General features: G+C 39.3%; 1 protein-coding gene across 1 annotated transcript in view; it reads left to right on the top strand.

Annotated features, from left to right (window-relative positions):
- The first annotated feature begins 455 nt into the window (after positions 1-455).
- LOC146388245 (inactive phospholipase C-like protein 2) overlaps positions 456-24,455 on the top strand; it is a 64,923-nt gene continuing 40,923 nt past the window's right edge. Inside the window, exon 1 of the mRNA XM_084925421.1 lies at positions 456-1,294. Coding sequence (XP_084781547.1) covers positions 992-1,294 — 303 coding nt within the window. The 5' untranslated portion in view covers positions 456-991. The remainder of the gene's footprint in view (positions 1,295-24,455) is intronic.

The raw sequence follows: 24,455 nt of genomic DNA, 5'->3' as shown, positions 1-24,455 counted from the left end.
TGTATTTTCTTTTTTCTATTGGTTTTTGCAATAAACCATATGGGTACTGATAAAGAAATTCATAAAGTGTATCTTCACAAAATGAGCTAGAGTAAATCGCTGTATTTTAAATAGTAGTTTTAAGACTTTTTTAAGATTATTATTATTATTATTTTTTTTACATTTTTATGAATTATTTCCATGTTTCATTTTATTCTTGGCTCTTTAATAGGCTTCCTGGAGCGTCCTCTAGTGGAGACTGCAGCCTGCTTGGCAGAGAGAGTTTGTGAGTTAGTTACGAGCGCTTATTTTGACAAAAATGTCTGCTGAAACATTAAAACTGTAGAAATGTTAAAATGCTCACCCCAAATTCCAAAACACTCACACAAACGTGGTGAGCTTGCTTCAAAGCTTAGTGACTCTGCGCGTGCACGTCAAGGAATCGAGCCGTGATTGTGCACGCGACACTGGATGGAGTGGTGCACGCACTTGTCCGTGTGCGCACGCGTTTATGCGAGTGCGCTCTCACGTTCTTGAATTTGTCCCGCGGATGCCTGAGAGGGGAAGATCTCCTCCAGTTTGCAAGCACTGCAAAAGTGTTGCTGGCACGAGGCGATGCGCGCAGAGTCTAGAGAAGCGGACGTGGTGAGAGAAACAGATTTTTTTCAGGGCAAGGAGACGAAACTGCAAGCGATAAACAGGAGCGACATCCTCAAACCCCGATCATAAGTCTGTATTTCCATTTTTTTATGAGCACGCGCTTCCAGAAAGCGAAGCGGGGGACGTCGCGCGTGTGGGGTGCACCGTCTGCTTGTTATTTCACCAGGACAGTTCAGTCTGACCGGCCTGGCTCTCGAGTACCAACGCTGCCGTGCGCTCCGATGATGGACCAGCCTCGGTAATTCGGTGAAGGAGACGAGCCGCCCGGATGACAGCAAGTCCACCGTGGTTTGAGAAAATGGGTTGTTTTTACATTGTGGCGGGGAGGGCTCTGCTGTAACACCGGCGGATCATGGCAGGGGTACACGCTTCAGATGGGGTGTCGGGACATTTATTGGATCCTGCCATCAGCGCCCCGCCAGCTCAGGGCGCGACCAACGCTGCGGGGATCACCGGCGATGCGGCCACTCTACCTCCGACCGGTACCCGGACGTACTTGGAGGTGTCGGCCGCCGCTCAGGGGTACGGGGCGGAGGGAGTTTACACCAATGGACGGTACAGGGACCACGGCAGTCCAAGGATCGGGAGTGGCAGCCGTGATAATTCAGCGGAGAGAAGTCAGGGAGCTGGAAACACACCTTGCGGCATCATGAAGGTTGGCGATTAAAGCACTTATTCTCATTGTCACCGATCCTCAAGGTGACACAAGGAGAATTTGCAAAGTGGCGGTGCTACAGCTGTAAAGCAAGGCAGGCAGTAAAAATGTGTTTGCGGACTTCCAGAGTTTCCGTAAATGCCCCATAAAAAAATGAGAATTAGGCAGCTTTCAGTTTTGCAGCGCCCCGTAGAACTTTGGCATAATGTCAAAATTCATAGCCCTATGGGAATAAAGCCGAAAAGTTCGTTAAGGTTTCCATAGAACATCTTTATTTTGGTTTTCATGTGTGGATTTTCCTGCTTAGTGTCAAACCAGTCGGGACACTTTCAGTCACCTTGAAAACCTGATATTAGGTTACCGTAAAGGTCCATATTATAATAATATTAGTTATCCTTAGGTTGTATCTAAATTGGAATTTGTTACAGGGGTAAGAAATGTGGAAGTGAAAGTAAGTCGGACTGATGGTGTGTAGAATTTGGTGTACTTTGAAACTTTTTTCCCACAATATAAATTTAGATCGTTGGCCGGGGCATGCGCATTTCTTCTTATAGCTCCTTCAGTAATGGATAGTGTCATTCTAATGTTTTTAATGGCGCGCAACCCTAATTAGTGCTCCCATTACTAGAGGTTAATTAACTTGTCTTCCACAAACCTGCACTGTCAAAATGGCAAGTTTCCTCATGTTATATATAATGTGACTCTACATGCTTTTAGTAGGCTACTGCATAATATCTGCCTTGTTGCAGTCTGTTAGCGCGACAGATCATCATGGGGTCTCTGGTGGATATAGAAGTATTATGGAGGTGGGACACACTGGAGAGTTGCAGTCTGTCATATCAGACTCAGCTTGCATAGCAACTGACAGCATGCAGGCAGGTTATTTGTTACCCCCCATTATTGGATTTCCCCTGAATGTGAACAGACACAAAGTACTCTCCTTCAGACCTTCAAACAAACGCATAGGCACACACATCTATGAACTTTCAGATGTAAAATCCACTGCAAATTCCATTTATAGTGCCAGTAAAATAGCTATAAAGGAGCCAGTCTGCAGTTTACATTGCTTAAAAATGATGGTTGATTGGAATCAACAAAAAAAGAAAAAAAGAATACAGTAGATATTTGAATATCCTGAATTATCTGTGGAAAACGCTTATCATCAGAGTGTTACTTAGTTACAAGTGATACCTATGTGATGCAGTATGGTCTCTTCTGAGAGGTGCACTGATGTGTCTGAGGCTCTTTTTCCTGTTGGATGTCTGTGTGCGCTTGACTGCATCATGCATGTCCTTGGTGAAATAGAGTAGAAGGTACGTAAGATAGAATTTTGGAGCGAAAAGAAGGCCAGACTGATAAAAACACAAGGAAACTACAAACTGGGCATAGTTTGAATTCCCTTTTTTATGTTACACGTTACATGGTACAGTGTTAAGTTTAGAAAAGTCCTCTGCTCTATAAGCTTACTATGATACATCAAATATTGTTACAGTTGCTTGTCTTGACATGTAGAAGAACGTGTAGATATTCGCCGACAGACATTCATATCTTGAAATGTTGATACTTTCTAATCTTCATCGTGCATCCAAGTAGGGCTTAATTTCTCTGGTCGGTGCTAGAACGATGCACTCCACTAATAAGATAACTATAAAGTATACACTGGTCAAGTGGGGCATGGTGGGAAAATAGATCAACCATTCTATGCAGTTGGTTTCTGTATAGCTTCAGCGCACATGACTGCTTTTCAGCAGTTTACTGCATGTCTGTTTAAGCCAAGATCTAAAAGGTGAAGGAGTTGTGGGTGCATGGGAATCAGGAAGCAAACGAGCTATTCCAGCATTGCATCGGAACATTAACTTGGCCCTCGGTATGCAAATGTTGGAAGGAAGGAGTTTGCATGTTTGTCCTCTCCTAATTTCCTCAGCGGGGTGACATTTTCGTGGTGGAGAGACTGCAAAGTGGCTGGGGAGGTGGGTAGGTGGGGGGTGTTTGTGATGCAGCCTTGTTATGTAATGCTGGATTGTGGACAGCTGCAAGGCCGGCTCCAGCCTGGCTGCAGGGTGGAGGGGACTGACAACTAGCGCAGCTAGTGAAGCAGCAACCAGTGTTTTACGAAGCATGTAAGGCGTATATTCTTGCAAGTCAACATAATATACAGTACATTTAGCATATTGTTCCATTCATCTTTATGCATTCTAGATGGGTTTTTTTCAGGCGAGTACAGGCAAGGTAAAGCATTTCGACCTGCAAAGTCAGGTTCTAATTTATTAGAAAAGCACAGACATAAATGATATAAACCCACTTCAACAGAAAATAAAAATCAATACGGGTCACACCGTTATCAGTTGTTCTTGCATAAGAACATCTCACCCTTTCACCTCTTTTCTCTTTTGCCACGAGAGGCAGGACATCACTTCAACTTTTCATTGATCTCATGTAATAGATTTGAGTCAAAATGACTCAGTGTACCCCTCCCCACCTCCAGAATGCAATAGAATACTTTAAAAGAGCCCGACCTTGCGAGGGGATTAATCCACTGAGTAAAGTGAATGTCCTGGATGAAGATAGGGCCAGGTAAATGCTATGTTCAAATAATCTCAGATGAGACATCAAGTAATTTACAAATTTGCATGCAACTCATGCAATTTAAAGATAGATGTTGAGAATGTTTTTTCTTTTATCTGAAGGACAAAATATTCTCTGGGTTAAAACCAAGAAAGACAAGATTTTTGGCACTCTTGTCTCTGTTAGAGAAAAGTGTTCTGCCAAATAATGCCAAATAATCCTCGGCGCTGAAATGTTCCTTTCAATCTCAAGGTCATAGCCCTCCACTTATTTATCATATAAATAGAAAGAGCAGTTTATTACTGTGTTTGACTACCCCTGGTCTCGATAACAAATTCAGGACATCCTTCCCTCGTCTCAGCCAGATGACCTGTATGGTATCAGTGTTAAAGCTGACCAGGCAGATATCAGTGGATTTCATAACGCTCCAAGGTTGATGAGGGAGCAGTCCTAGTTCATGCCACAGGGGTTTTGTATGATTAATTAGGAATGGTCACCATGACATGAACTGTTATTTTAATTTGAATCTCCTTATTTGAATTATATCTGGAGGATTCTTGCAGTTTGATTATATTTTTCAGGATACCGACTTCACACATGCTTCCTTACTTTTTACAAGAACAGAATAACAGAATTCTTCGAAGACAGATCTTCTGGTTTGTATTATTCCAGTGAAATTTAAAATATGTCGAACACCTGGATAGAAACATAGCTGTAGGGGATATTTCGCGTATGAGGACAGCATCTTAAATCTCTGCCTCTGAGTCTGGCTATTGTTTCACTAATGTGAGCTTTGTCTGATCCTTTCCAGGGCTGAGGACAACTCAGTAGAAGCCTGAACTAATAACACTGATTACATATAGAGGGATCATCTGAGATGATGAAAATGAGAATTGGAATAAGAACCTGTTTATGCATCACTACTCCCATCACAGGCTTTATGAAAAATAATAGCTCTCTCCAGAAACTTAATTTAAAGGGAATATGGGTACAGATCACTCAAGTTTACGTAAAATGTGTGTCTGTTCATGGATTTCAAAGAGCATAAGTAATTCCCATGTGTCCTGCAGCAGCAACTTGTACTAAACGCCTAGATATTTTTGGAAGGCAGAGATCTGCACTGCATTGAAAAAGAGGCACCAGAAGATGTGAAGCGGTGATTACAGACGTCTGGGGCTGCTGAATCATCGCTCGCTCTCTTGGCTCGTGTTCTAAAAGCAGCAATCTGCGAAATACAAACATCTCAAATAGGCTTTATTGTATGTGAAACCGCAGCTTAGCATCAAACGGGGAGCTAAATCATAAACAGTTTTGTAAAGGTCACTCACCAACAAGAAACGAGAACAAGCTCACGATCACCCAAATCCAGTTATTGAACAACAGTGATTTTAGAGTGTAGAATTATGTGTGTTTTAAGTTTTTGACTTGCTATTTTAAGCATATTTGATAGGCATAACAAAACACTTTCCTCCCTTGAAGCTGACTTGCGTCATATAGTATAGAAAGGACAAGCAGCATAAGTGCAGCATGGTGTCATAGTGGTTAGCAATGGTGCCTCCCAGCAAGAAGGTCTTTTGACTTTGAGGTGGTGACTCTAAATTGGTTGCGGATGTGAGGTAGATAAAGCGCTTAAAGTGCAGAGAATAAAGCACTGTGTGAATGTGTGGTAAAAAGTAGCTTGGAGTCTAAAGCGCTTTAAATGCCAGTACGTTTGATCTGGTCAGTGGGAAAATTTGATATATTTGAGCCACTGTCTTTATTGGAGCTTTTGAAGCTTGGTTATAAACGCTTTCAAGAAACAGATCAAACTTATCCAGGTTATTATTGATGACTAGGCAAATTTCTAAATACAGTTCTAGCAAAGATTTGGAGATTTTTATAGCAGCGTCTTTAAAAATTGTTAAAAGGTCTCACGAACCAGTCAAGTTTCTCTTGTATTTTTGGCCATTCATGTGCGTGGAACAAAGGTGCCTCCTAATCCTTTGTCCTGGTTTATTCCCTTGAAGGATAGCGATTTTAACTATAACCCCAATTACCCATGTGTCAAATTGCAAAGAGATCAAACGAGAACAAGTGATTTGATTGGACACCGTCAGGGAGTGTTTGAGGTGATGGCTTATCTTGATGATCCTTGAGGGATGTGCACAACAGTGATGTCATCAGAGGATAGGCAGGTTGTCTATGTCAATGTGGTACTCATGCCAGAGAAAATCTGCGGCTGAAACAATCCAGGCAGGGCATTGGTTTGGACATACACTGTAGTAGAGTCTGGTATGGTCTTGGCTCTTCTGTAGAGTGGTTGTAAGGTTGAATAATGGTCAGATATGTCATCTGATCATCCCCAGGTTCATCTGAGCTAGGGGATGAGAGGTTTGAAAGATGATGTCTGTGAGAACTGCACCATCTCCATCAGGCTTTGCTTTTGCATGCGTTTACTGCCTTCATGCCACTTCCTCTCATCACATGTTTTTTTTTCTGTCAATATACAGTAAGACAGAAAGTGAATGTAACAGTGCATCCTCAAGAGTACTTTCTGTGAATGATGAAACAATTTGCAATCCTTTGCAAAATACAAAAGCTGCATGTTTTGAACCATGAACGTATCGGACGGATGATGACTTTTTTTAATGCCAATTGCATAATTACTTCTGTTTATTAGTAAGAATATTGACTGGTCCCCTCACTGATTCCCACTTAGAGTTCTGTGTGGAAAAAAACATGCTAGTTTTTGATGCAGGTTTTTGGTACGAGCAGAACTGTTTGTTGTCTTTGAATCTGTACATGCTGTAGAAATAAAGAGGGAAAAACCTCAAAGCAAAAGCTTCGCTGTCGGTACAAATGCTCTACTGTCATAAGGCTTATTTTACTGTTACTGTTCCATTGTGCAACTGTCAGAAAAACATGCCAGCATTGATAAAAGGAACAAAGGATTGGGAGGTTTACAATTCTTTTGGATTGGATCATTCCAACTGGAACCAGTCAAGCTGTTGTGGCTGATAATAAATGAGGCAGTAATAACTATTGAGTACAAATGGATAGGAATATGAAATCCCTTTAGTATGGTGATCAGGATCACGTGTTACCATGATCACATATGCACATAGGCGCCCGTGTGCACAGACACACACTTACACAGAAACACAAGAGGAGAAAAGAAGGCTAGTGCTAACACATATTAAAATCAGTTTTTTCATTTCTTTTATTGACTCAGTCATTCTTAGGTTTGGTCTGTCAGATAGAGAGCTCTGTCTTCACGTTTGCATCATTTATTCATCGTCTTCTGCAGACAAGCCATGCCAGGGTGGTCAGGAAGACTTATCTCTGAGACTGAAATTTGAACATGAGGAGAACCTGAACAGTAGAAGGAATGATGTGAGGGATATGGAAATTTCTAACAGTTGTATGCGACAAAAGACTGAACTTTCAGCCACATCTTTCTGTGAGAATATAATAAGATGAGAGAAAGTTAATATTGTAAGATAAGACCAGAGATTTGCTGGAGGAAGAAAGCGAGTCAGCATCTGACCGTCTGACCTTCTGGGTGGATTTACATGAAAGCATATCAGAGCTAGTATTATGTTTATGTTAAAGATATTAGTAAAGCTTAAAGTCAATATTACCGGCAACCAGTGATGGGAATAACAGCGTTATAAGTAACTGCGTTACTAACGGCGTTACTTTTTTCAGTAACGAGTAATCTAACTAATTGCTATTCCTATCGTTACAACGCCGTTACAGTTACTAACAAGGAAACGCGGTGGGAAGAAGTAAACACTTATTTAATCCCACCCCTTTGCCATAAGTTATCATATAGTAGTTTTTACCTTTAAAATAGTTTTTAAAGGTAAAATGTTGAGGGAAATGTTTAAAAATGGCCAGTTATACCCTGGACCCCAGAGAGTTAAACGTTTTTTTAAAGTAACGCAATAATTACTTTTCAAGTAATTAATTACTTTTAGAATATTGTAACTCAGTTACTAACTCAGTTACTTTTTTGAAGAAGTAACTAGTAACTATAATTAATTACTTTTTCAAAGTAACTTTCAAAGTAACTGCTGGCAACAGTAATTTCCCTACAGGGAAAAAAAGAAGGTACTGCTGCACTTTTGTTGTCATATTTTACAACAGAATAAGGGCATGTATGACTATACAACACTGAAATACACCTTTTAGACTACTATACATAAATGAGGTTCTAATGTCATCAAGCGAAGTCCAGCATAAATGCATAAATGAGTTTACTGTTCTGAGCCTATCCTGGCTGTCATAGTGTAAGAGCAGGGTACACCCTGGACAGGTTGCCAATCTGTTGCAAAACTAAGGCATATAGAAAGGCAACCAGTCACACTGACAGCCAATTTAGAACGATCAATTAACTTAACCCCATGCATGTCTTTGGACTATGGGAGGAAGCTGGAGTACCAGGAGAAAACCCACAAGACACTGGAAGAACATACAAACAGACTGGGATGAAACCCAGGTCCTTCTTGCTATGAAGAAAGAACTGTGGTGCTGACCGCTGCACCACGGTGCCCCCCCCCCTTTATTTGTGTATTTAATTCATTCATGTGGATTTCCATGAATGAACCAGTTAGCACTTGCATCGATTGCTTCTGTTGCTCAAATCTTTAGAACTTTAGGGTTAAAAAAAGAAGTGTATGAGGCTTGTCTCTACTCCAGCCTGTCTTATCAGCATTTACAGCTATCGGTATCCAGCGCTGTCCTGCATCATGTTTACTGTCGCCAAGTGGTACAAGTTTCTACAGCTTTGAACACTGATTGGTTTAAAGAGACCTATAGCTTAATCATGCTCTTTGGTTTCAGTATTTCTTTCTTCTTGTCAGCATGGATACTCGTGTACTCGATTTCTGTGTACCCACTTTGCTAGATATTTATTTATTAATTTTTTTATGTGTGCTTTTCCGCTTCGAGGTGCTCACCATGTCAAGACCTAGCCAACCTCAAACCTCAGCATATTTACAGCTTTCATAATCGTGGGACTGATCTTATGTAATTCACACTGAAAGCTGGACTGCACAAGTGCATTTTTCTGCTTCTTAGATGAGAAGAGGAGCTTGCTTTGTTTTTACATCTCTGTTGATAGATGCATGGTGAAATTACTGTATTTTATAATCTGTTTTTGGCTTTCAGTCAAATATTTGTGGTTTCAGGGTGTAAATTTCAATACTTCTTTCTGGTGCTTACTGAAATGCATGTTCAACACAAAGTAACAAAACCTGCCAAGTAGACCAAAATATCAAAACTAAGTCTGATTCAGTTTGTAGTCTTTGTTGTTTAGATTTTTAATGACTGATCATACAGTTTCAAGTTTAACGCTTATTCTATTAGAGACTTTATTAATAATTGTGTTTGCTTAGCAAAACATTAAAGACATTAAATGTCCAGTAGAAATGACAAACAGCAGCAATGATTAGCTTGACGAAAATTATTTACTGTAAAATTGATGCTCCTTTAAATGATCTTTCAGATGATGCTTGTAGGCTGACTCTTCGCTCAGTCTTATTTAGAACCGCAGCTTAATACACAGAGTTATATGAAATTTTCAGCCTTCACATTGAGCATTGTGCTTGTCAGGATGCCAACTTCAGGTAATCAGCGCAGAGTACTGTATAACCGCAAACCTAATTGTGTGAAAATCATTGTGTGCACAATACCAAGCTGCCTTCACTTTTTGCTATGCTTTTAAAAAACAAAACAAAAGCAGTGCAATGCATTGCAAAAGCATTATTCAAATTGCCCAAAGCATTATGCAAAACTGATACTGAAAACAAGACTCAGCACTCTTTTGGGTGGTAAAAACTTGCATGATCAGGTTCCTGTCTACTAACTGTGCAACTGTTGTACTCACTATTATGAGTCTAACTACTGGAACTCTGTCAGTGTTCAATTACACATTTAAGCTTTTGGGCTTTATGGTTAGTGATTGAAGCAGCACAGCACCGAGGCTCATAAACAGTATTGGCTAGAATCTAAAGGCCTGTTGTCAGCTCAGCTATGCTTTATGCTTTCTTACCGTTGTGGCTGACGATAGCCACTAGTACAGAGAGTTTGCCAAGGATTCACAGATGGTCCCATTTTTCTCTTTCTCTGGCACAGATTACATATGAACAGGGAATTTGGGGCTTTAAGCACAAGAGCTTAATGTTCATATAAATGGGAAGAGATATGATATAGAATTTAATTGTCTTGTTGTGTGATTCAATTATTGACCCTTTCTGGGAATTTTTGTTTGTGTCTTTGTGTCTCATTTCATCCAGGAAGTGCTTAGTTTAAGCCTTCCCATTTGTGCATCTGATGGTTTGTGGAATTTGCCAGAGTTGCTGTGTCTGCCCAGTCATTCTTTAACTGCATCACCTACACAAACAGAACATGAGTTGGAATCAAATTTGCCTCAAACTTTTAAAGCAAGATCTTAACTCCCAGTAATTCTGCTGTTTGTTTGAAATCTTGCACAGATGCTGCTTAGACCATATGCCTGGTTTATTTTAAAGATGTAAAAGTATCTGTGTCTTGTGCTGCTGTGTCCTCAGTGATGCTTTCTGTGACCTAGTATGTATTGCCCCAGGGTGTCTTTCTGCAGGTTACAGTACAAGCACAGACATGTGACTCAAACATTCCACTGATGCTCTGAAGACACGCACACACGCACACATGCACATTAATAATTTCAATGCATATGCATACATAAATGACTCTTTTGAATTGCACAACTGTGTTTTTGTGTTTCCAGTTCTGTTTATCTGTTCTTTACATCACCTGTCCACTAAATGTCTGCAGTATTGTATTATATGTGTGCACTATATATATGTACTGGTAGTTATTGACAAATTTTAGGATTGGTAGACTAAGCTCAGGGGTGTCTTGCAATAGCTTTCTATTTGCAATGGACTTCTGGTCTGCCTTCCCAAAGCTGCTGAATGTACTGTGCATCGGTTTGTATATTTATATTTTCTCTAAAAGTACACAGTTTGTGTGTGACTAGAGAACAGATAGTGCTTTGCTGTGACTTTGGAGTAAAGGATTATATGTGTGTTCTTTTCATTGCATGTGTAGGGTTCATGAGAGACATAGATCTGGACTTTACAGTGTGAAATATGATACTATACAGTGAGCTCTTCCTGGAGCTGGGAAAATAATAGATGGAGAGGGAGGAAGGAGAAGAGGCACAACCTGAAAGCAAATGAGAGAGAGCCGGTTTTCTTGAAATGAAAAGATAGAATTCATATTTAACAGCGCAATTTGTAGAATAAGAGGTTGTCACAGGGGTCGCTGTTCTATCTGTTAAGCCGCGTTGACATAGTGAAGGCTCATTCATCATCATGTACTGATATTTGTGTTTTAATACTGACTTGGAGGATCCTTGAATCAGTCTAGAATATATCAACAGTGGAAATTTATCCAACAACCAACCTGCATGTTGATCTGATGGATAACAAATGCAGTAATGCCTTGCTGTAAGGACCAGGCATCTAGACTTTGCTTGATGACATTAGAAACAGTCTGCCAGGAAGCAAAACTTTGACAGAGGAGCAGTGGTTTTCTTCACTTCTTCTTCACTCAACTCTTTTAACCGGTGGTGGTTTATACACCAGTCCTCATTTGTGTTTAGTCCTGTTTCCCTACCCTCACTCCTAATCGGTTGCCCTCCGGCAGATTCAGACTTCAGATTCAGGAGGTTTCTTTTTGTTAGGTTTTTCCTTTCCTTTCCTTCACCAGGTTCTTGCTCGTTGGGGGTTGTCTGAGTGTTAGGGTTTCTCTGTGTTATTGTAGGGCAGAGGTCTTGAACTCCAGTCCTCGAAGGCCACTGTCCGGAAACTTTTCCATGTGTCCCTGTTGCAACACACCTGAATACGATTAGTAGGTCATTAGCAAGACTATAGAACTTGACTGCATGCTGAGGTGGCAGTTCAGCCATTTGATTCATGTTACAGCAGCTCATGAGTGAATGAACACGGTGCAATAAAAGTACATTTTTCCAAACACTTACATTTACTTAAATTTACTTGAGTAGGGTTAGGGATTTCCACTTCAGCAGGCAGTCTAGTTCTCTTCTCTTGCTCATGACCTACTAATCTTATTCAGGTGTGTTGCAACAGGGACACATGGAAAAGTTTCAGGACACCGGCCCTCGAGGAGGGCTGCTCAGCCTAAAAGCAACCCCCAGCCTTCTGTGTTGTCTTCTGCCCAGCCTGTTCTTTAGCTGTTTTTGCTTTACTTCAGCATGATTGACAAGAGCTCTGAATCATAGACTGATTAAAAAGGAAAACAGCTTCTTACTTACTTCTTACTTTTCTAATGTTGGACTGGGGAAAGACTGGTTGCGAACATGACTAACTATTCTGTCTTTAGGCCCAAAATGGTTCGGGTGCTACTTAGCAACTAAATTCACGTCTCTGCATCATAATACATAGAGGTTCTTAGAGTTGTCATTCAATCTTTTGAACCACTTAAAAAATATTAATGAACTCTGCTAACTGCTGCTTTTAGGGACAGGAAATGGAAAGAAACAGGTTCTAGACCACAATCTGCCTGTGTGTCTTAAACCATATGATTGATGCATGGTGTGACAGCTGACACTGGCTAAATGCTCAAGTAGCAGGAATAGTATATCCACCACCTTGTGTTTATTTTTGCTTCTTTGACTGCTGCAGCTCCAGTTGAGCCTATCAGCAAGGAGCAAACACCTTTTTCTATTACAGTAAGAGGAACGATTAGTTGGGAAATGGGTGATAAAAGTCTGTGAATAGCAACAAAATGTGTATTGAAATGCCCTGAATTCCTGTGGTTCAGCCAACCAGTTCTCTAAACCTTTCTTCTATTTAACAAGTTACTTTAAGATGGATGTCCAGTCTTCAAAACTAGCTGCCATGAGTGTTTGCACCAGTACAGACCAAAAAATCTGCTTTCATAAACTTCAAACATGCCAGAGTAATACATTGCAGGCAACATGCTGGCTCCATGTTTTTGGCTTCTTGGTTGTCACTTGAGTAAAGCAGTTGTGAGCAGGAAATGTTTGAAAACTATGCTGGGTGGTCTGTTATTGGACATTCTGAGCTCTGACATTCCTAAAAAAAAAAATTTTACGTATGAGGTGGTTGTTTGAAAATGATGGCAGGGAAATCAACATTGAACAGTTTGCTGTTGGTTTTGACCAAAACAGGCAGGCAGACAGTCAGAAAGGAAAGTTAAAAGTAATGAAATGTCAGATTTCCTTGAATGCATTCCCATGAAGGATCATTGCACCTTCTTACAACTGCAGTTGCATACTTTGAAACCAAAGTAATTAATTTGGAAACTGATAAATATATGCAATTTATTATTAAAGGAGGGAAGCATGTGCAATAATGGCCCTTTATTGAGTTCCTACTACCTCGATGGCCTTTTTATGCATTTACCTTCTTAATGCCATTGCGTAATGTCAGATTCCAATTAGCCTGAACAGAACAGGCCAGTCATAGTAAGTGAGTACAAATTCAGCACAGTGTGACCCAGATGTCAACTGCCTTGACAAGTTGTGTGAAAGGAGCGCTTGTTGTCATTGGCATTTTCTTTCCTTTTTTTCTAAAATTGAGGCAGTTTAAAGAAATTGGAGGGAAAAAAACAGCTCGACTGTCTGGAATACAGTTTCATTTGTAAGCTTGTGTGTCGGTGTCGCCATATGATTGCACTCAAGGAGCGGATGCAAAGACATGAGTCAGTGTAACTTTGAGTGTGCGATTGTGTAAAAAGGTCAGACACTCATGCAACACGGAAGCCTGTTTAGTAATCAGGGAGAATTAAGGTCAGTGTGTAGATCTGATTGCCAGTGAGTTGCAGGTGCTGGGAGGTGTGGGTGGCACGCAGCGCGGGCCAAAAATAAACATAAGGATCTCAATTACATCTCAGTTTTTTTTAAATCGATTTAAATGCATCCACATCCAGCTGAACTTGATTTAATTTGACTGCGTATCCTAACTTTAGAAGGAGAGTAGGACATTCTACGGGAATATACTGGAAACAGGGAATACAACAATCGATGTCAATTTTCCCAATCAAGTGTTCCATTGATTACTCTGAGGGTTAATCATGTTAATCAATATGGACACAAAAGTAAATAATCTTTGCACTAACTTCATTAGTGACTTCTTTTTAGTGGAAGTGGTGGGAAAAGCTTTGAGATCCTAGATTACCTACACTAGTGTATGTGTTTTATTTGAAATTATTACATTGTTAATAAGGTATCAACCTTGTGGAAGCAATGTTCTACCTACTTTACAGTCATTTTAAATGGGTGTAATTAGATAATTAAGTGAGATAATCACTGTGGGTTTATTGGTCTCACACTGAATATTGAATCCAATCAATTTAAATCAATTTTGTTTCATTTTTTTTAGAAATAGGCCAGGGGGAATGATTATATTATAGTTCTTCCTGTTTAGTTGGCACATAAGTGTGTAAACAAAATAAAAGCATGCAATAAAAAGACTTGAAATTGATCACTGAGACAAATTTCTGATCTTGAGCAAACTCACTTAAAAGCCAGTGAATTTTTCTTTTGAATGGTAGTCTTATATCTCAGAAGCTGATTGTTTCAGACAAATAAAGCAATTTAAGACATTAGGGTCAGGCTGAGATGAGAGGAAAGCAATTTCTCAGGAGCTTAATGGAAGAAGTCTGAGAATATTGTCAAAATCTCACACTGATGTTAATTTGAGCTTGGCTAGGAGAAATAGGCTGGACAAAAAAAGAGGTTTGATTTGAAATTTTCCTTTTCTTCTGGATGTTCTGAATGTCAAATGGCCTGCGTTGAACAAGAAGTGGGGGAATAGCATACCGATCAATGTTCAGACATCTCTGGTGAATGCTGTTCAACAGAGGAGAGGAAAAGAGCAAAGATGGAGTATGAAAAGGAGGATGAACAGAGGACTAGACCAAAGGAGAAGGCACTGGGTGTTCTACAGCTATTAGGCCATTAGCACCTTCAGTTGGCAGTAAACCTGAACAGTCTTCTCCCAACAGCCCAGTCACGAAGCGGGAGGATGCAGAGAGAGGCAGGGAAGTGAAACACAGATGAACGGAGAGAGTGAAGATATGAGAGCATACATTTTGCATGTACATGCTTCAGTGAAGTCACAAGGGTGTTCCTCCTCCTTCTGCCTCTCTGTCCTCATTTAACCTGAGTATAGCGTGGGTGTTATCTGTAATTCATGAGAAGTTTGACTTAACAAAAAAGTAAAATGCTGTTTGTGTGGGTACCGGACGGATGCTATCTTCCTGAAGAGGCTCACGGTTGTGTTCATCAGATTTAGAGCGCCAACTTGAAATGAATTGTAATACGACTACAAAACAGTGTAGCTGTGTGCCATAGACTGAGGTCCTTACTCACAGGGATCATTTGCATGTGTGTGTGTGTGTTCAAATTGATGTGAAAACTAGTTCTAGTTGATCTGGATGGATGAGCTATAATGGCATATTTAATTATATTGAGTGACAGTCATCAAAGTATATGGGTGATTCTAATTTTTTGGAGTTTGATATTCAATTCTTAGCTTTCTTTAAAGTTTAGGTTTCAAAATTTATTTACTCAATTTTCAGAGTTTTTTGCTTTAGTTCTAGTTTGTATTAACGGAATTTAGTCAGTTCCATCATCGTTTCCCCCCAAATGTTAAGTTTATTCACGTGTCTGCGTTTCCTGATTTTCAGTTATTTTACTTTTATATGTTTTGTCTTGCAGTTAGTTTTACTCCCCCTGCTGTCTCAATGCAATTGATTGTCTTTATCTGTGAGATTACTAACATATGCAATTGATTCTAATCCCCTAATTATCGTCTTCTACCTAGTCTGTGTTGCCGTGTCTGTTGATTCCCCCCTTTGTGTTTTTATGAGTTATTTGAATTTTGGGATACCCAGGTTTTGGAGTCTAGTGTATTTCTACATTGACCTGAATGACTGTCTTGCCTTTTGTTAAAGTCAATTGCTTACTGATTACTTAATAATTAATCTATTCATTTTCCATTAAAGACAATCCAAGTAGTTGATGGAAATGTGGACATTTATACATTAGATTTTTATCAGCATACATGTTAAATATTGAATGAAGTAACAAACTGGCAGTTAAACTTTTGGCACACCTGATGAGAGTATTGGAAGATCTTTATATTTGTAGTAGGGGCCAGCGATATAACCTCGGAACTATATCACAAAAATTCAAGAAACTTTTTTGATGACATTTATGATACAGGAAAAATAGATTGCATCTTGCAGATTGCATCCTGTCATTGATGAATATGTAATTCAAAGAATGAATCTATTGCCATGAGGGGGTTGCTGCAGTAGCTTTATAGCGGAATAAGAGTGTCACAACATTAGGATTGTGGCATGTCCTGTACTCAGTGTGCTATAGACTGGTATAAAGGTAACTTTTTGTGTTGTGTGTCAGCCTCTCATGGTAAAAGCTACTTAACAACCTCCAGCAAAGCAGAATGCTTTTATAATACAACGAAACAGTCCCTGCTAAAGATTGAAACAACAAACTTGTTTGACTGCTTGAAGTGAAAACACCATTGAGTACAACCAGACTGCAACCAGACTCCACCGACCAATCAAATGGTCGCTGGAAATTACTGATGAGGTATCATGGCGAAAAAAGAGGACTTTAAGCACATGGTTAAAAAAGCTCAACCCAAAATGTAACATCCCAGGTAAAAAAAAGATTTTCATTTTTTTATGTCACAGTTTTGTGCATCTTGTCCAGAGTTGCAAGGTTAGCATGCTTTTTTTTTTGTTAAACAGTGAAGCAGACATGTTATACTTTTACTAACTGAACCTATATTAATGTAAGAGCAATATTAACACATGAGATTACAAACTTTTTTTTACTTTGCCTCCGCATGCAAACAGTCAGGGTTTAAAGTGAGATTTGGCAGGTGGAAGAGCCCTGATTGGTTGTAGTGGCTCAGCATGGTGAAACAAAATAACAGTAATTTCTATTGTGAGCTTCAGTAGGTTTTCTGTGTGTTCAGGATGTGTTTGTCTGACCTGTGCTGATGCTGCTGCTCCTCTGACATTTACTGCTCTTTGTGGGTTTACACAACCGAATTCAACAGGATGTAACCCAATATTTCACCTGCTATCTTTGCTGATTTCCATTCTCTACATGAACAGTATGCTGTTTATACTAGACAGTATAAAGTTAGCATGAAGTTTGAGTTTAAATAATTAATCTTTTTTTTTTTTTTTTAAATTTACCACAAACAAAAATATATATTGTTTTAATAAGGAACATAAAGTAAGACACAACCTATAAAAACACAAGTAAACAAAAGTAAAAAAAATGGGTGTACCATCTAGTTAACACACACACACACACACATATATATATGTATATATATATATATATATATATATATATATATATACACAGAAGTACAGTAACAAAATATTTTTTACTTTGTTACTGTACTTCTGTATAATTTTGTAAAGTATTTTTACTTTATTACCCCTCACCTCTGCCAACCATAAACACCAGAAGTCAAAGGTAAGAGGAAAAGTATCCTAGGTGGTGTTTTACCTGGAAAATGTAAGTAAAAGTATAATTTAACATCTTCTCACTGCGGTTTAACAATAACTACATTAACTTAACTTTGCAACTCTGCAATCTGCTTCTTTGGATGTTTTTTTTTTCTTTCTTTCAGGCAAGTAAAACAGATTTTTGTTCTAACATGTTGCTATGTATGGTTTATGAGTCCTTACTAGGTGAATATGACAGTGCTGATTAAAAATTATCTATTTATTGCGAGAAGATACATCCATTGGTGGATGGCTAAAGATTGTTTCTCATGTCTCTTCTATGCTTTTGAAATTTTCATTTAGTGACCAATAAATTAAAATGATTAGCCAATATCAGTATTCTGATAAATGGCTAACACTGGCCGATAACATTGGCCAGCCGATATAGTTTTCTGCCTCAAGTATGAACTAAATGCTAACGCAAATGGAAAATGTCCTACTGCTCCAGGTACACATTACAATTACTATCAACTCAAGTTTTGACTGCCAAAACATGAGCGCCTGCAGATGAGCAAAGGCCACAACTAAAATTTGAGTTCTGAGAAACATTCAAGGAAACTTTTGAATGCGGTAAACAGAGCAGATGCATCTAGGTTGTCGGTAATCGAGTCACCTCAGGTAATTAGTATTGATGCTGTATTAACAAACACCTCATGCTAACGAAACTCCCTCAGGCATTACATAAATAGCAAATGGAAACAGGTGGACATTTCCTCTTTGTTTACACTGTTTGTGCTTGTGAGGAGGGTGAAATGTGGTGTGTGTGTGTTGTGTTGTTTATGCTGTGGAAGAAGCATTCATGGTGCTACCCCTTGTGGTGCAGCCTCTTTCCTAACTACCACATACACACCAGTCTCTAGAGACCAATAGATTCGCAGTGTGTGTGCGTGAGAACCGCCTTAAAAGACTCATACAACCCACACAATGGCACCACAATCGAGCTACCTGCTATCACAGTCGGAGCTGAGTGAGGGGAGCTAAAGTGTGCAGATGAAAGAATGAGAAAAGGAGGTCTGGCAATAAATGCAGCTGAAGGGAAAAAACAGCATTATTTAAAAGTGTTGCTGCACAAGGGAAAAAAAGTGTGATGTATTTTTATGTTCCAGAAATGAAGAAAATAAAAACAAGCAAATTCAGGCGATGAGAGAAAAATGCTGGTAGTACAGGAGTAGATGGAGATTGACAGTGAAAACTGGCAGGAGTGTGGTTGTTTACAAGACAGAGAGGTATTCAGTTAAATGGTGGTGGAATGCAAATAGGAAGGAACAGGAGAAGAAATTAGCGGTGGAGAGGCAACGCTGATGCTGTGCTTAGCTAAATCTTACTGGCCATTAGATTAGCAGGAAATCTAATGGCAGTGATCTGTACAAATGTTAGTTTATAAAGCACACTGATGCTTTGGCAAAGGCCAAACTGCGCATCCAGACCAACATCGGATCACAAGAAGAAGCGTACACTCGGCCATGCGTACACGTGCATTGCTTGCTAACGTTGTTAAATCCTTTCCTTTCTACGCAGAAGTTTGTCCTTGTACGAGTACATGCTGCTCCTCCCTGTTCTGCTGCTCAGCCCCTCCCACCTGTGTCTAAACTCACTGCCAGAAAAGAGAGAAATAGAGAAGGAGAAGAAAGAAGATCACATTTCCCAGAGTCAATGCTGCATAGGTGATATAGGAATCTGGCAGCCAACTATCAGTAATAAGCATCTACCAGCCCAGCCTGCATCAAGCACATCAACAGCCTCCTCCCCGACATTAAGTATTGATTTCTGACAGACAGGACTTGTGATTGCCAACGTAGATCTGCCACTGTGTTTGTCTCCCCTGACTTGTGTGATACCTGTCATGTATGTGGGGGCATTTGCATGCTTGTGCTGTCAGGGTGATTGCTACATCTCTTATTGATGGAGCTGTTGACTGCGAGTAAATTGAAAAAAAAAAAATGCTCGCACAGTGGAAATGTGTTATAGACTGGGGCCATAAAGTAAAGTATATCCCTGCAGTCCCGGAGACGTGAATTGCCATGCACGCCTACTGGGCCCTGGCTTCTAGCTAAATAAAAGGGTTGCTGTGACACTGTGTGAATTATATTCTGTTTTAATGGGGTGCACTTCATATTTAATGTTTCATAATAGGCACATATGTATGCAAAAACAAATAACTAAACTCCCTATGCATTAGCGTGTTTAAGTATGACAACATCCATCCATCCATCCTCTTCTGCTTATCATTTCAGGGTAACAGTGGGGGGTCTGGATCCTATCCAGATGTTATAGGATAACAGGTTTCCAGTCTATCGCAGTGCTAACACAGAGGCGGATGGCCTCACATGCACACACATGGCCAATTTAGATTGGCCAATTACCCTAACACGCATGGGTTTGGCGAGGTGAAATTACTTGTCTGGGCGTGCCACTGCATCAGGCAATAAACGTGACATATTTTATGTTGGCATGAAATATATATTTTTGTTTAAAAAGAGACAGCCAAAATGAAAAGAGAATCAGTGTGGTACCCAGAAATGACACAATAAACAAGGAACTGGAAAGCTGACTGCCATTTAGATCATTCATCTTTGTACTGGAAATGGAAATGCACAAGGCTGTGCAACAGCTTGAAATTTACTCGTGCACTCTTTTTTCTGATGTCCTCGCTGCCATGCTGTCAAGTTTATAGTGATAATGGTGGGTGGCAGATTCACCATAAAAAGAAAGATGCAACTTTTAGAGCAACAAATCCCTTTGTGCTGTTGGTAGAAAATCTCAACAGATTTTTTTAGTTTTTTGTTTAAACAGTTACGTAATATCGTCCTCGAAGTCTTGAGGTTAATAGATGTCCAAAGCAAAGAGTAATTGCCATCGCCGCCGTAGAACTAGTTTGTTCCGGTATTAAAAGCATAATGCTAGAAGGACAATCAGAAAGGGCAGACTTATTCCAAAGCCATTTTTTTATCATGTGTAGGACCTCCCATACTATAACCAGAAATAACATTTGTTCAATTCAATTCAATTCAATTCAATTTTATTTATACAGCGCCAAATCCCAACAACAGTTGCCTCAAGGCACTTTATATTGTAAGGTAGACCCTACAATAATACATACAGAGAAAGAACCCAACAATCATATGACCCCCTATGAGCAAGCACTTTGGCGACTGGGAAGAAAAAACTCCTTTTTAACAGGAAGAAACCTCCAGCAGAACCAGGCTCAGAGAGGGGCGGGGCCATCTGCTGCGACTGGTTGGGGCGCTTATTAAAGGCATTTTGCTGATTGCTGTATCTGATTCCAAAGAGTTCCTGAGAATTCTTATTTGGCAGCTCTTCTGCTAATTTCCTATGATGGACAAACGTCCTCAGAAACTCAAATCCAGATAATTTTAGCAGAGCATGATCTGAAGAAAGTCTGTTTTCAAACCACATCTTCAATTTTTTGTTTAGCATGTTTAATAGCCATAATTTTGCGTCATTTCTCTATGCTTGGTAATAGCTAACAAAAAGTAGTGTGTTATATATTGTTTTGATAATGTTCTGATTTTAATGATTTCAAATAAATGTTTTAAAAAGTGCTTCTGAGACTGACGGGGAATTGCTGTTATGTAACGTTTGTGTGTGAAAGTGACTTGTAAGCCACACAGTACATGAAGGTCAGAATTATTCAATAGTCTAGCCTGCTTTTGAGAGATGCACTGCTTGCATATCAATGAGAAATATTCTCCTCCTGCATGTCTCAATGTTTCTTCATGTTTTCAAGATGCTTAATGGAGGAGACACCTAATTTCATGCCTCTGGTCAAGCATCCATTGTGTGTCTCATAATTTTCCTCTCAAATTTGATCTTTTTTTTTCTTGCCATGAAGGGAGCCTTGCAGTGCCACTGACTCATTTAACCAGTGATTTTCCACTTAGTCATTCATCAGAATTCTTTCTGCTGATTAAAGTGCATCAATCAGGCTGTAGATTTGTGATATCTGTGGAATTTTGTTTTTTAAAAAGCCCAGGGTGACACTTGTAGCCTTTGTGAAGCCTTCAGCTGCACATACAAGCAGGGCAGCTCACATTTTTTAGACAAAGAAGAAGGGAAATTAATCAAACGTGCAATGGTGTGTTTAATTGAAGTGGGAAAATTAAAGCTAAGAAGGCAGAAACTGTGTATTTATTTACTGTATTGTGGTTTTAGTGGGTGTAATTTATTGTTATTATACAGTTTTGATAATCTGTTCTGTATGAACTGATATTTCTCAGTTTCCTTCTCATTCAGTTGATAAACACCATCGTAAGGACTCAAGGTGCTGGTTCTGCTTTATTTCAGATTCAGATTTTTTTTTAATAATACGATAGATATATTAATCGGTGCCAATATATAGATAGTTGTACCGCAAATTACAAGTGAAATTATGTAATTGTTACGTAAGTATGATAATTTGAACATTCAAAGTTAAAAATGTGCTGCAGTGGCTTGTAAAAAATGACAAATGAGCTAAATATGCACAAGTCTGAGTGTTAAACATGAACGACGTCAGCTGTCACACTGGCTTGATCATCCTGAAGTCTCCATGTGAGCTTTTTGTTTATTTATTTCAAGAATCACAACTTTGTCTGGTTTGAGAGCATGACAGAGTGAAAGAGGATGTATAGCTGGAAAATGTTTTCTCTTCACTTTAAAAAGCAGAAGCTGAAAGTTGAGCATTCAGCTGGAAAAAGTGTCAACTTGGCTGTAATTTTGCATGAATGTTTTTGAGTGAGAGAGAGAGGGGGGCAAAGAGAAACCAAGACATCTGTGAGGTAATGCCTCATAAAATGTTGTCTGTCCCTGTCTGGCTTTATTTTGGAGGCACGGGGGATGCTGGATCGAGTGTGTGCGTCCGCAGCTGCTTGAAAAGAGCCTGTAACAGACAGCTGAGACTGAATTGAAAGGACAGTGACCAGTGAAAATTTGCATACCTCAAGGCAACTGATGTGATATTTTGCAGGCTTGGGTCAGACTAGTGATTTGCATGCTTGCATCATGCTGACTCAGCACCTAAAGGGAAAGAGAAAAAGCCAGAGGGAGAAGCTCTCATGGCAGCTCCTTGCTGCCATTGAACTCTTCTAAAAACAGCTCTGCATCACTCCTTTCCTCTTATCTTTTTATTGATGATTGATGTCTGGTGTGATAAACGTTTTTGCATGCAAACTGAAAAGAATGCTGAAAAACTGAGACAATGCTGTGATTTCATATGTGTTTTTGTTTTTTCTTTTGGTAACTCTGCTTCAAAAATAAAGCTCAACCTGTGTCCCATTTGTGTTTTCTGCCCTTAACCACTCGGCTGGAAAACGCATAAGCAAACACCCACAGCTTCACCTACGTTCTCTAACCCTTCAGTCAACCTATGTATTGATTCCTCACTGGATTTTCACTCAGTTTGAACAAAACTAAAAAAAAAAATGACTCATTTCTCTGTGTCCATTGTTTTCCTCGTGAACTGGCAGTACACACCGAGATCGGCGTCCTTCAGGACGCCTCTGCATAGCTCCTGAACTCGATACACAAGGCTCAGCGAGTGGTGCAGAGCAGTCCGTCTTGTCATCTCTTACTCGAGATGAGTTGGGCTCCAGCTTCGGTTCCGTCGATACTCAACACCTACAACTGCTTTGATGAGTAGAATTAGTTATGTGACACTTCAGGGCTAATCATTTTGGCATGGCACATGCATTTTATAGTTGCCAGTAGAATTTCTGTGTCATTAACCCCTCTATATTTTAAGTATATATAATATGGAACTTGGACAATTATGGTAAATTGTGAAGATGTATACACTGAGCAGTGTTTCTTTTTTTTTTGTTTTTGAGAATATTTTATTGGCAATTTGTTTATGTATTTCCTCTTCCTGCCCGTTTGTGTCGGATCATAGCGGTTCCTTCTTCTTGTGGCTTTGAGTGTAAATTAACAACTGAAAGACATCACTGAGTTGCTAAGCAACTTAGACACCCTATTAACCTCATTGTACATCTCTGACTACATTTCAGATGAATGAAATGTAGGAAAAATGCTGTATAAACAGAAAGATACCACTTTGTATGCAGTGCAGCATAGTATACAGTACATAGTGGCTTGTTCTTAGGCTACATCAAGTTGCCAGTTTATAATATTTAGACTACATTCATTTATATGAATCTACACATATATATTGGAGTTGCATATTTAAGTAAACACACTAACAATAAATGTTGACGTTGTGGAGCTGACCTTTTGAAGTTTTTACCGGCAGCAACCGTGAAGGAACTGTATGACAACTGGTCAGTAAACAATCAACATAACCTCCCCAAATGAAGCACAGTAATTAATAAAATATAGGTATGAGCTCATGCACAGAAACAAGTAAGGTGATCACTAAACTGTTACATAACAGCATTAATATTTACAGCAATGTCTTAATTTAATAATGCACACTGAAACTGGCAACTGCATATATAGCACATACTGTATAAAGTGAAAGTCAAGAATTTATTAAATTATTTAATGTGAATTTTTTTAAAGATATGTTCATAATTGTATCTAAAAGAATCGGTGGATTAGTCTCTACACTGCTGCTCAGTTTTTTTTCTTGCCTTGGCAGAAAAGCCATCAGTTTGGCTCACAAGTGTTGTAATTAATAAATCTTTTGGCCTAAGTGTGACAACACTGTTTATTTTATTAGTTGCTCTTTTAATATCCTGCTTTAACAGGAAGGGAGCACATTTTAAAATACGTCACAGTCATGTAAGAGAAGTCACAGCAAATGGGTTATTCCCTTTTCTAACTTTCTCTTCGAGATAAAACCAAATATTAAAGCATTTAATTTTTTATGCTATGTTTCTTAGAGTGAGTTTGACAAAAGGTTTCTTTTTATTAAGGATTAAATTATCTTAAATATTTAGCAGGCCTCTGTTTCTTGCTGTGCATGCTTAAACTGTATATACAGTCTCACAATATTTATGAAGGATAAAAATGTTATGCAAGCTTCCTAGTGTGCACACAGCATGCAACTTTTTATGAATTCATACAGTCGTAG

The sequence above is a fragment of the Perissodus microlepis genome, chromosome 4, assembly GCF_051167445.1.
Source record: "Perissodus microlepis isolate ML-2025 ecotype Zambia chromosome 4, ASM5116744v1, whole genome shotgun sequence".
Lineage (NCBI taxonomy): Eukaryota > Metazoa > Chordata > Actinopteri > Cichliformes > Cichlidae > Perissodus > Perissodus microlepis.
Note: the sequence above shows the minus strand (reverse complement) of the source record. Positions and strands in the feature narration are given on the sequence as shown.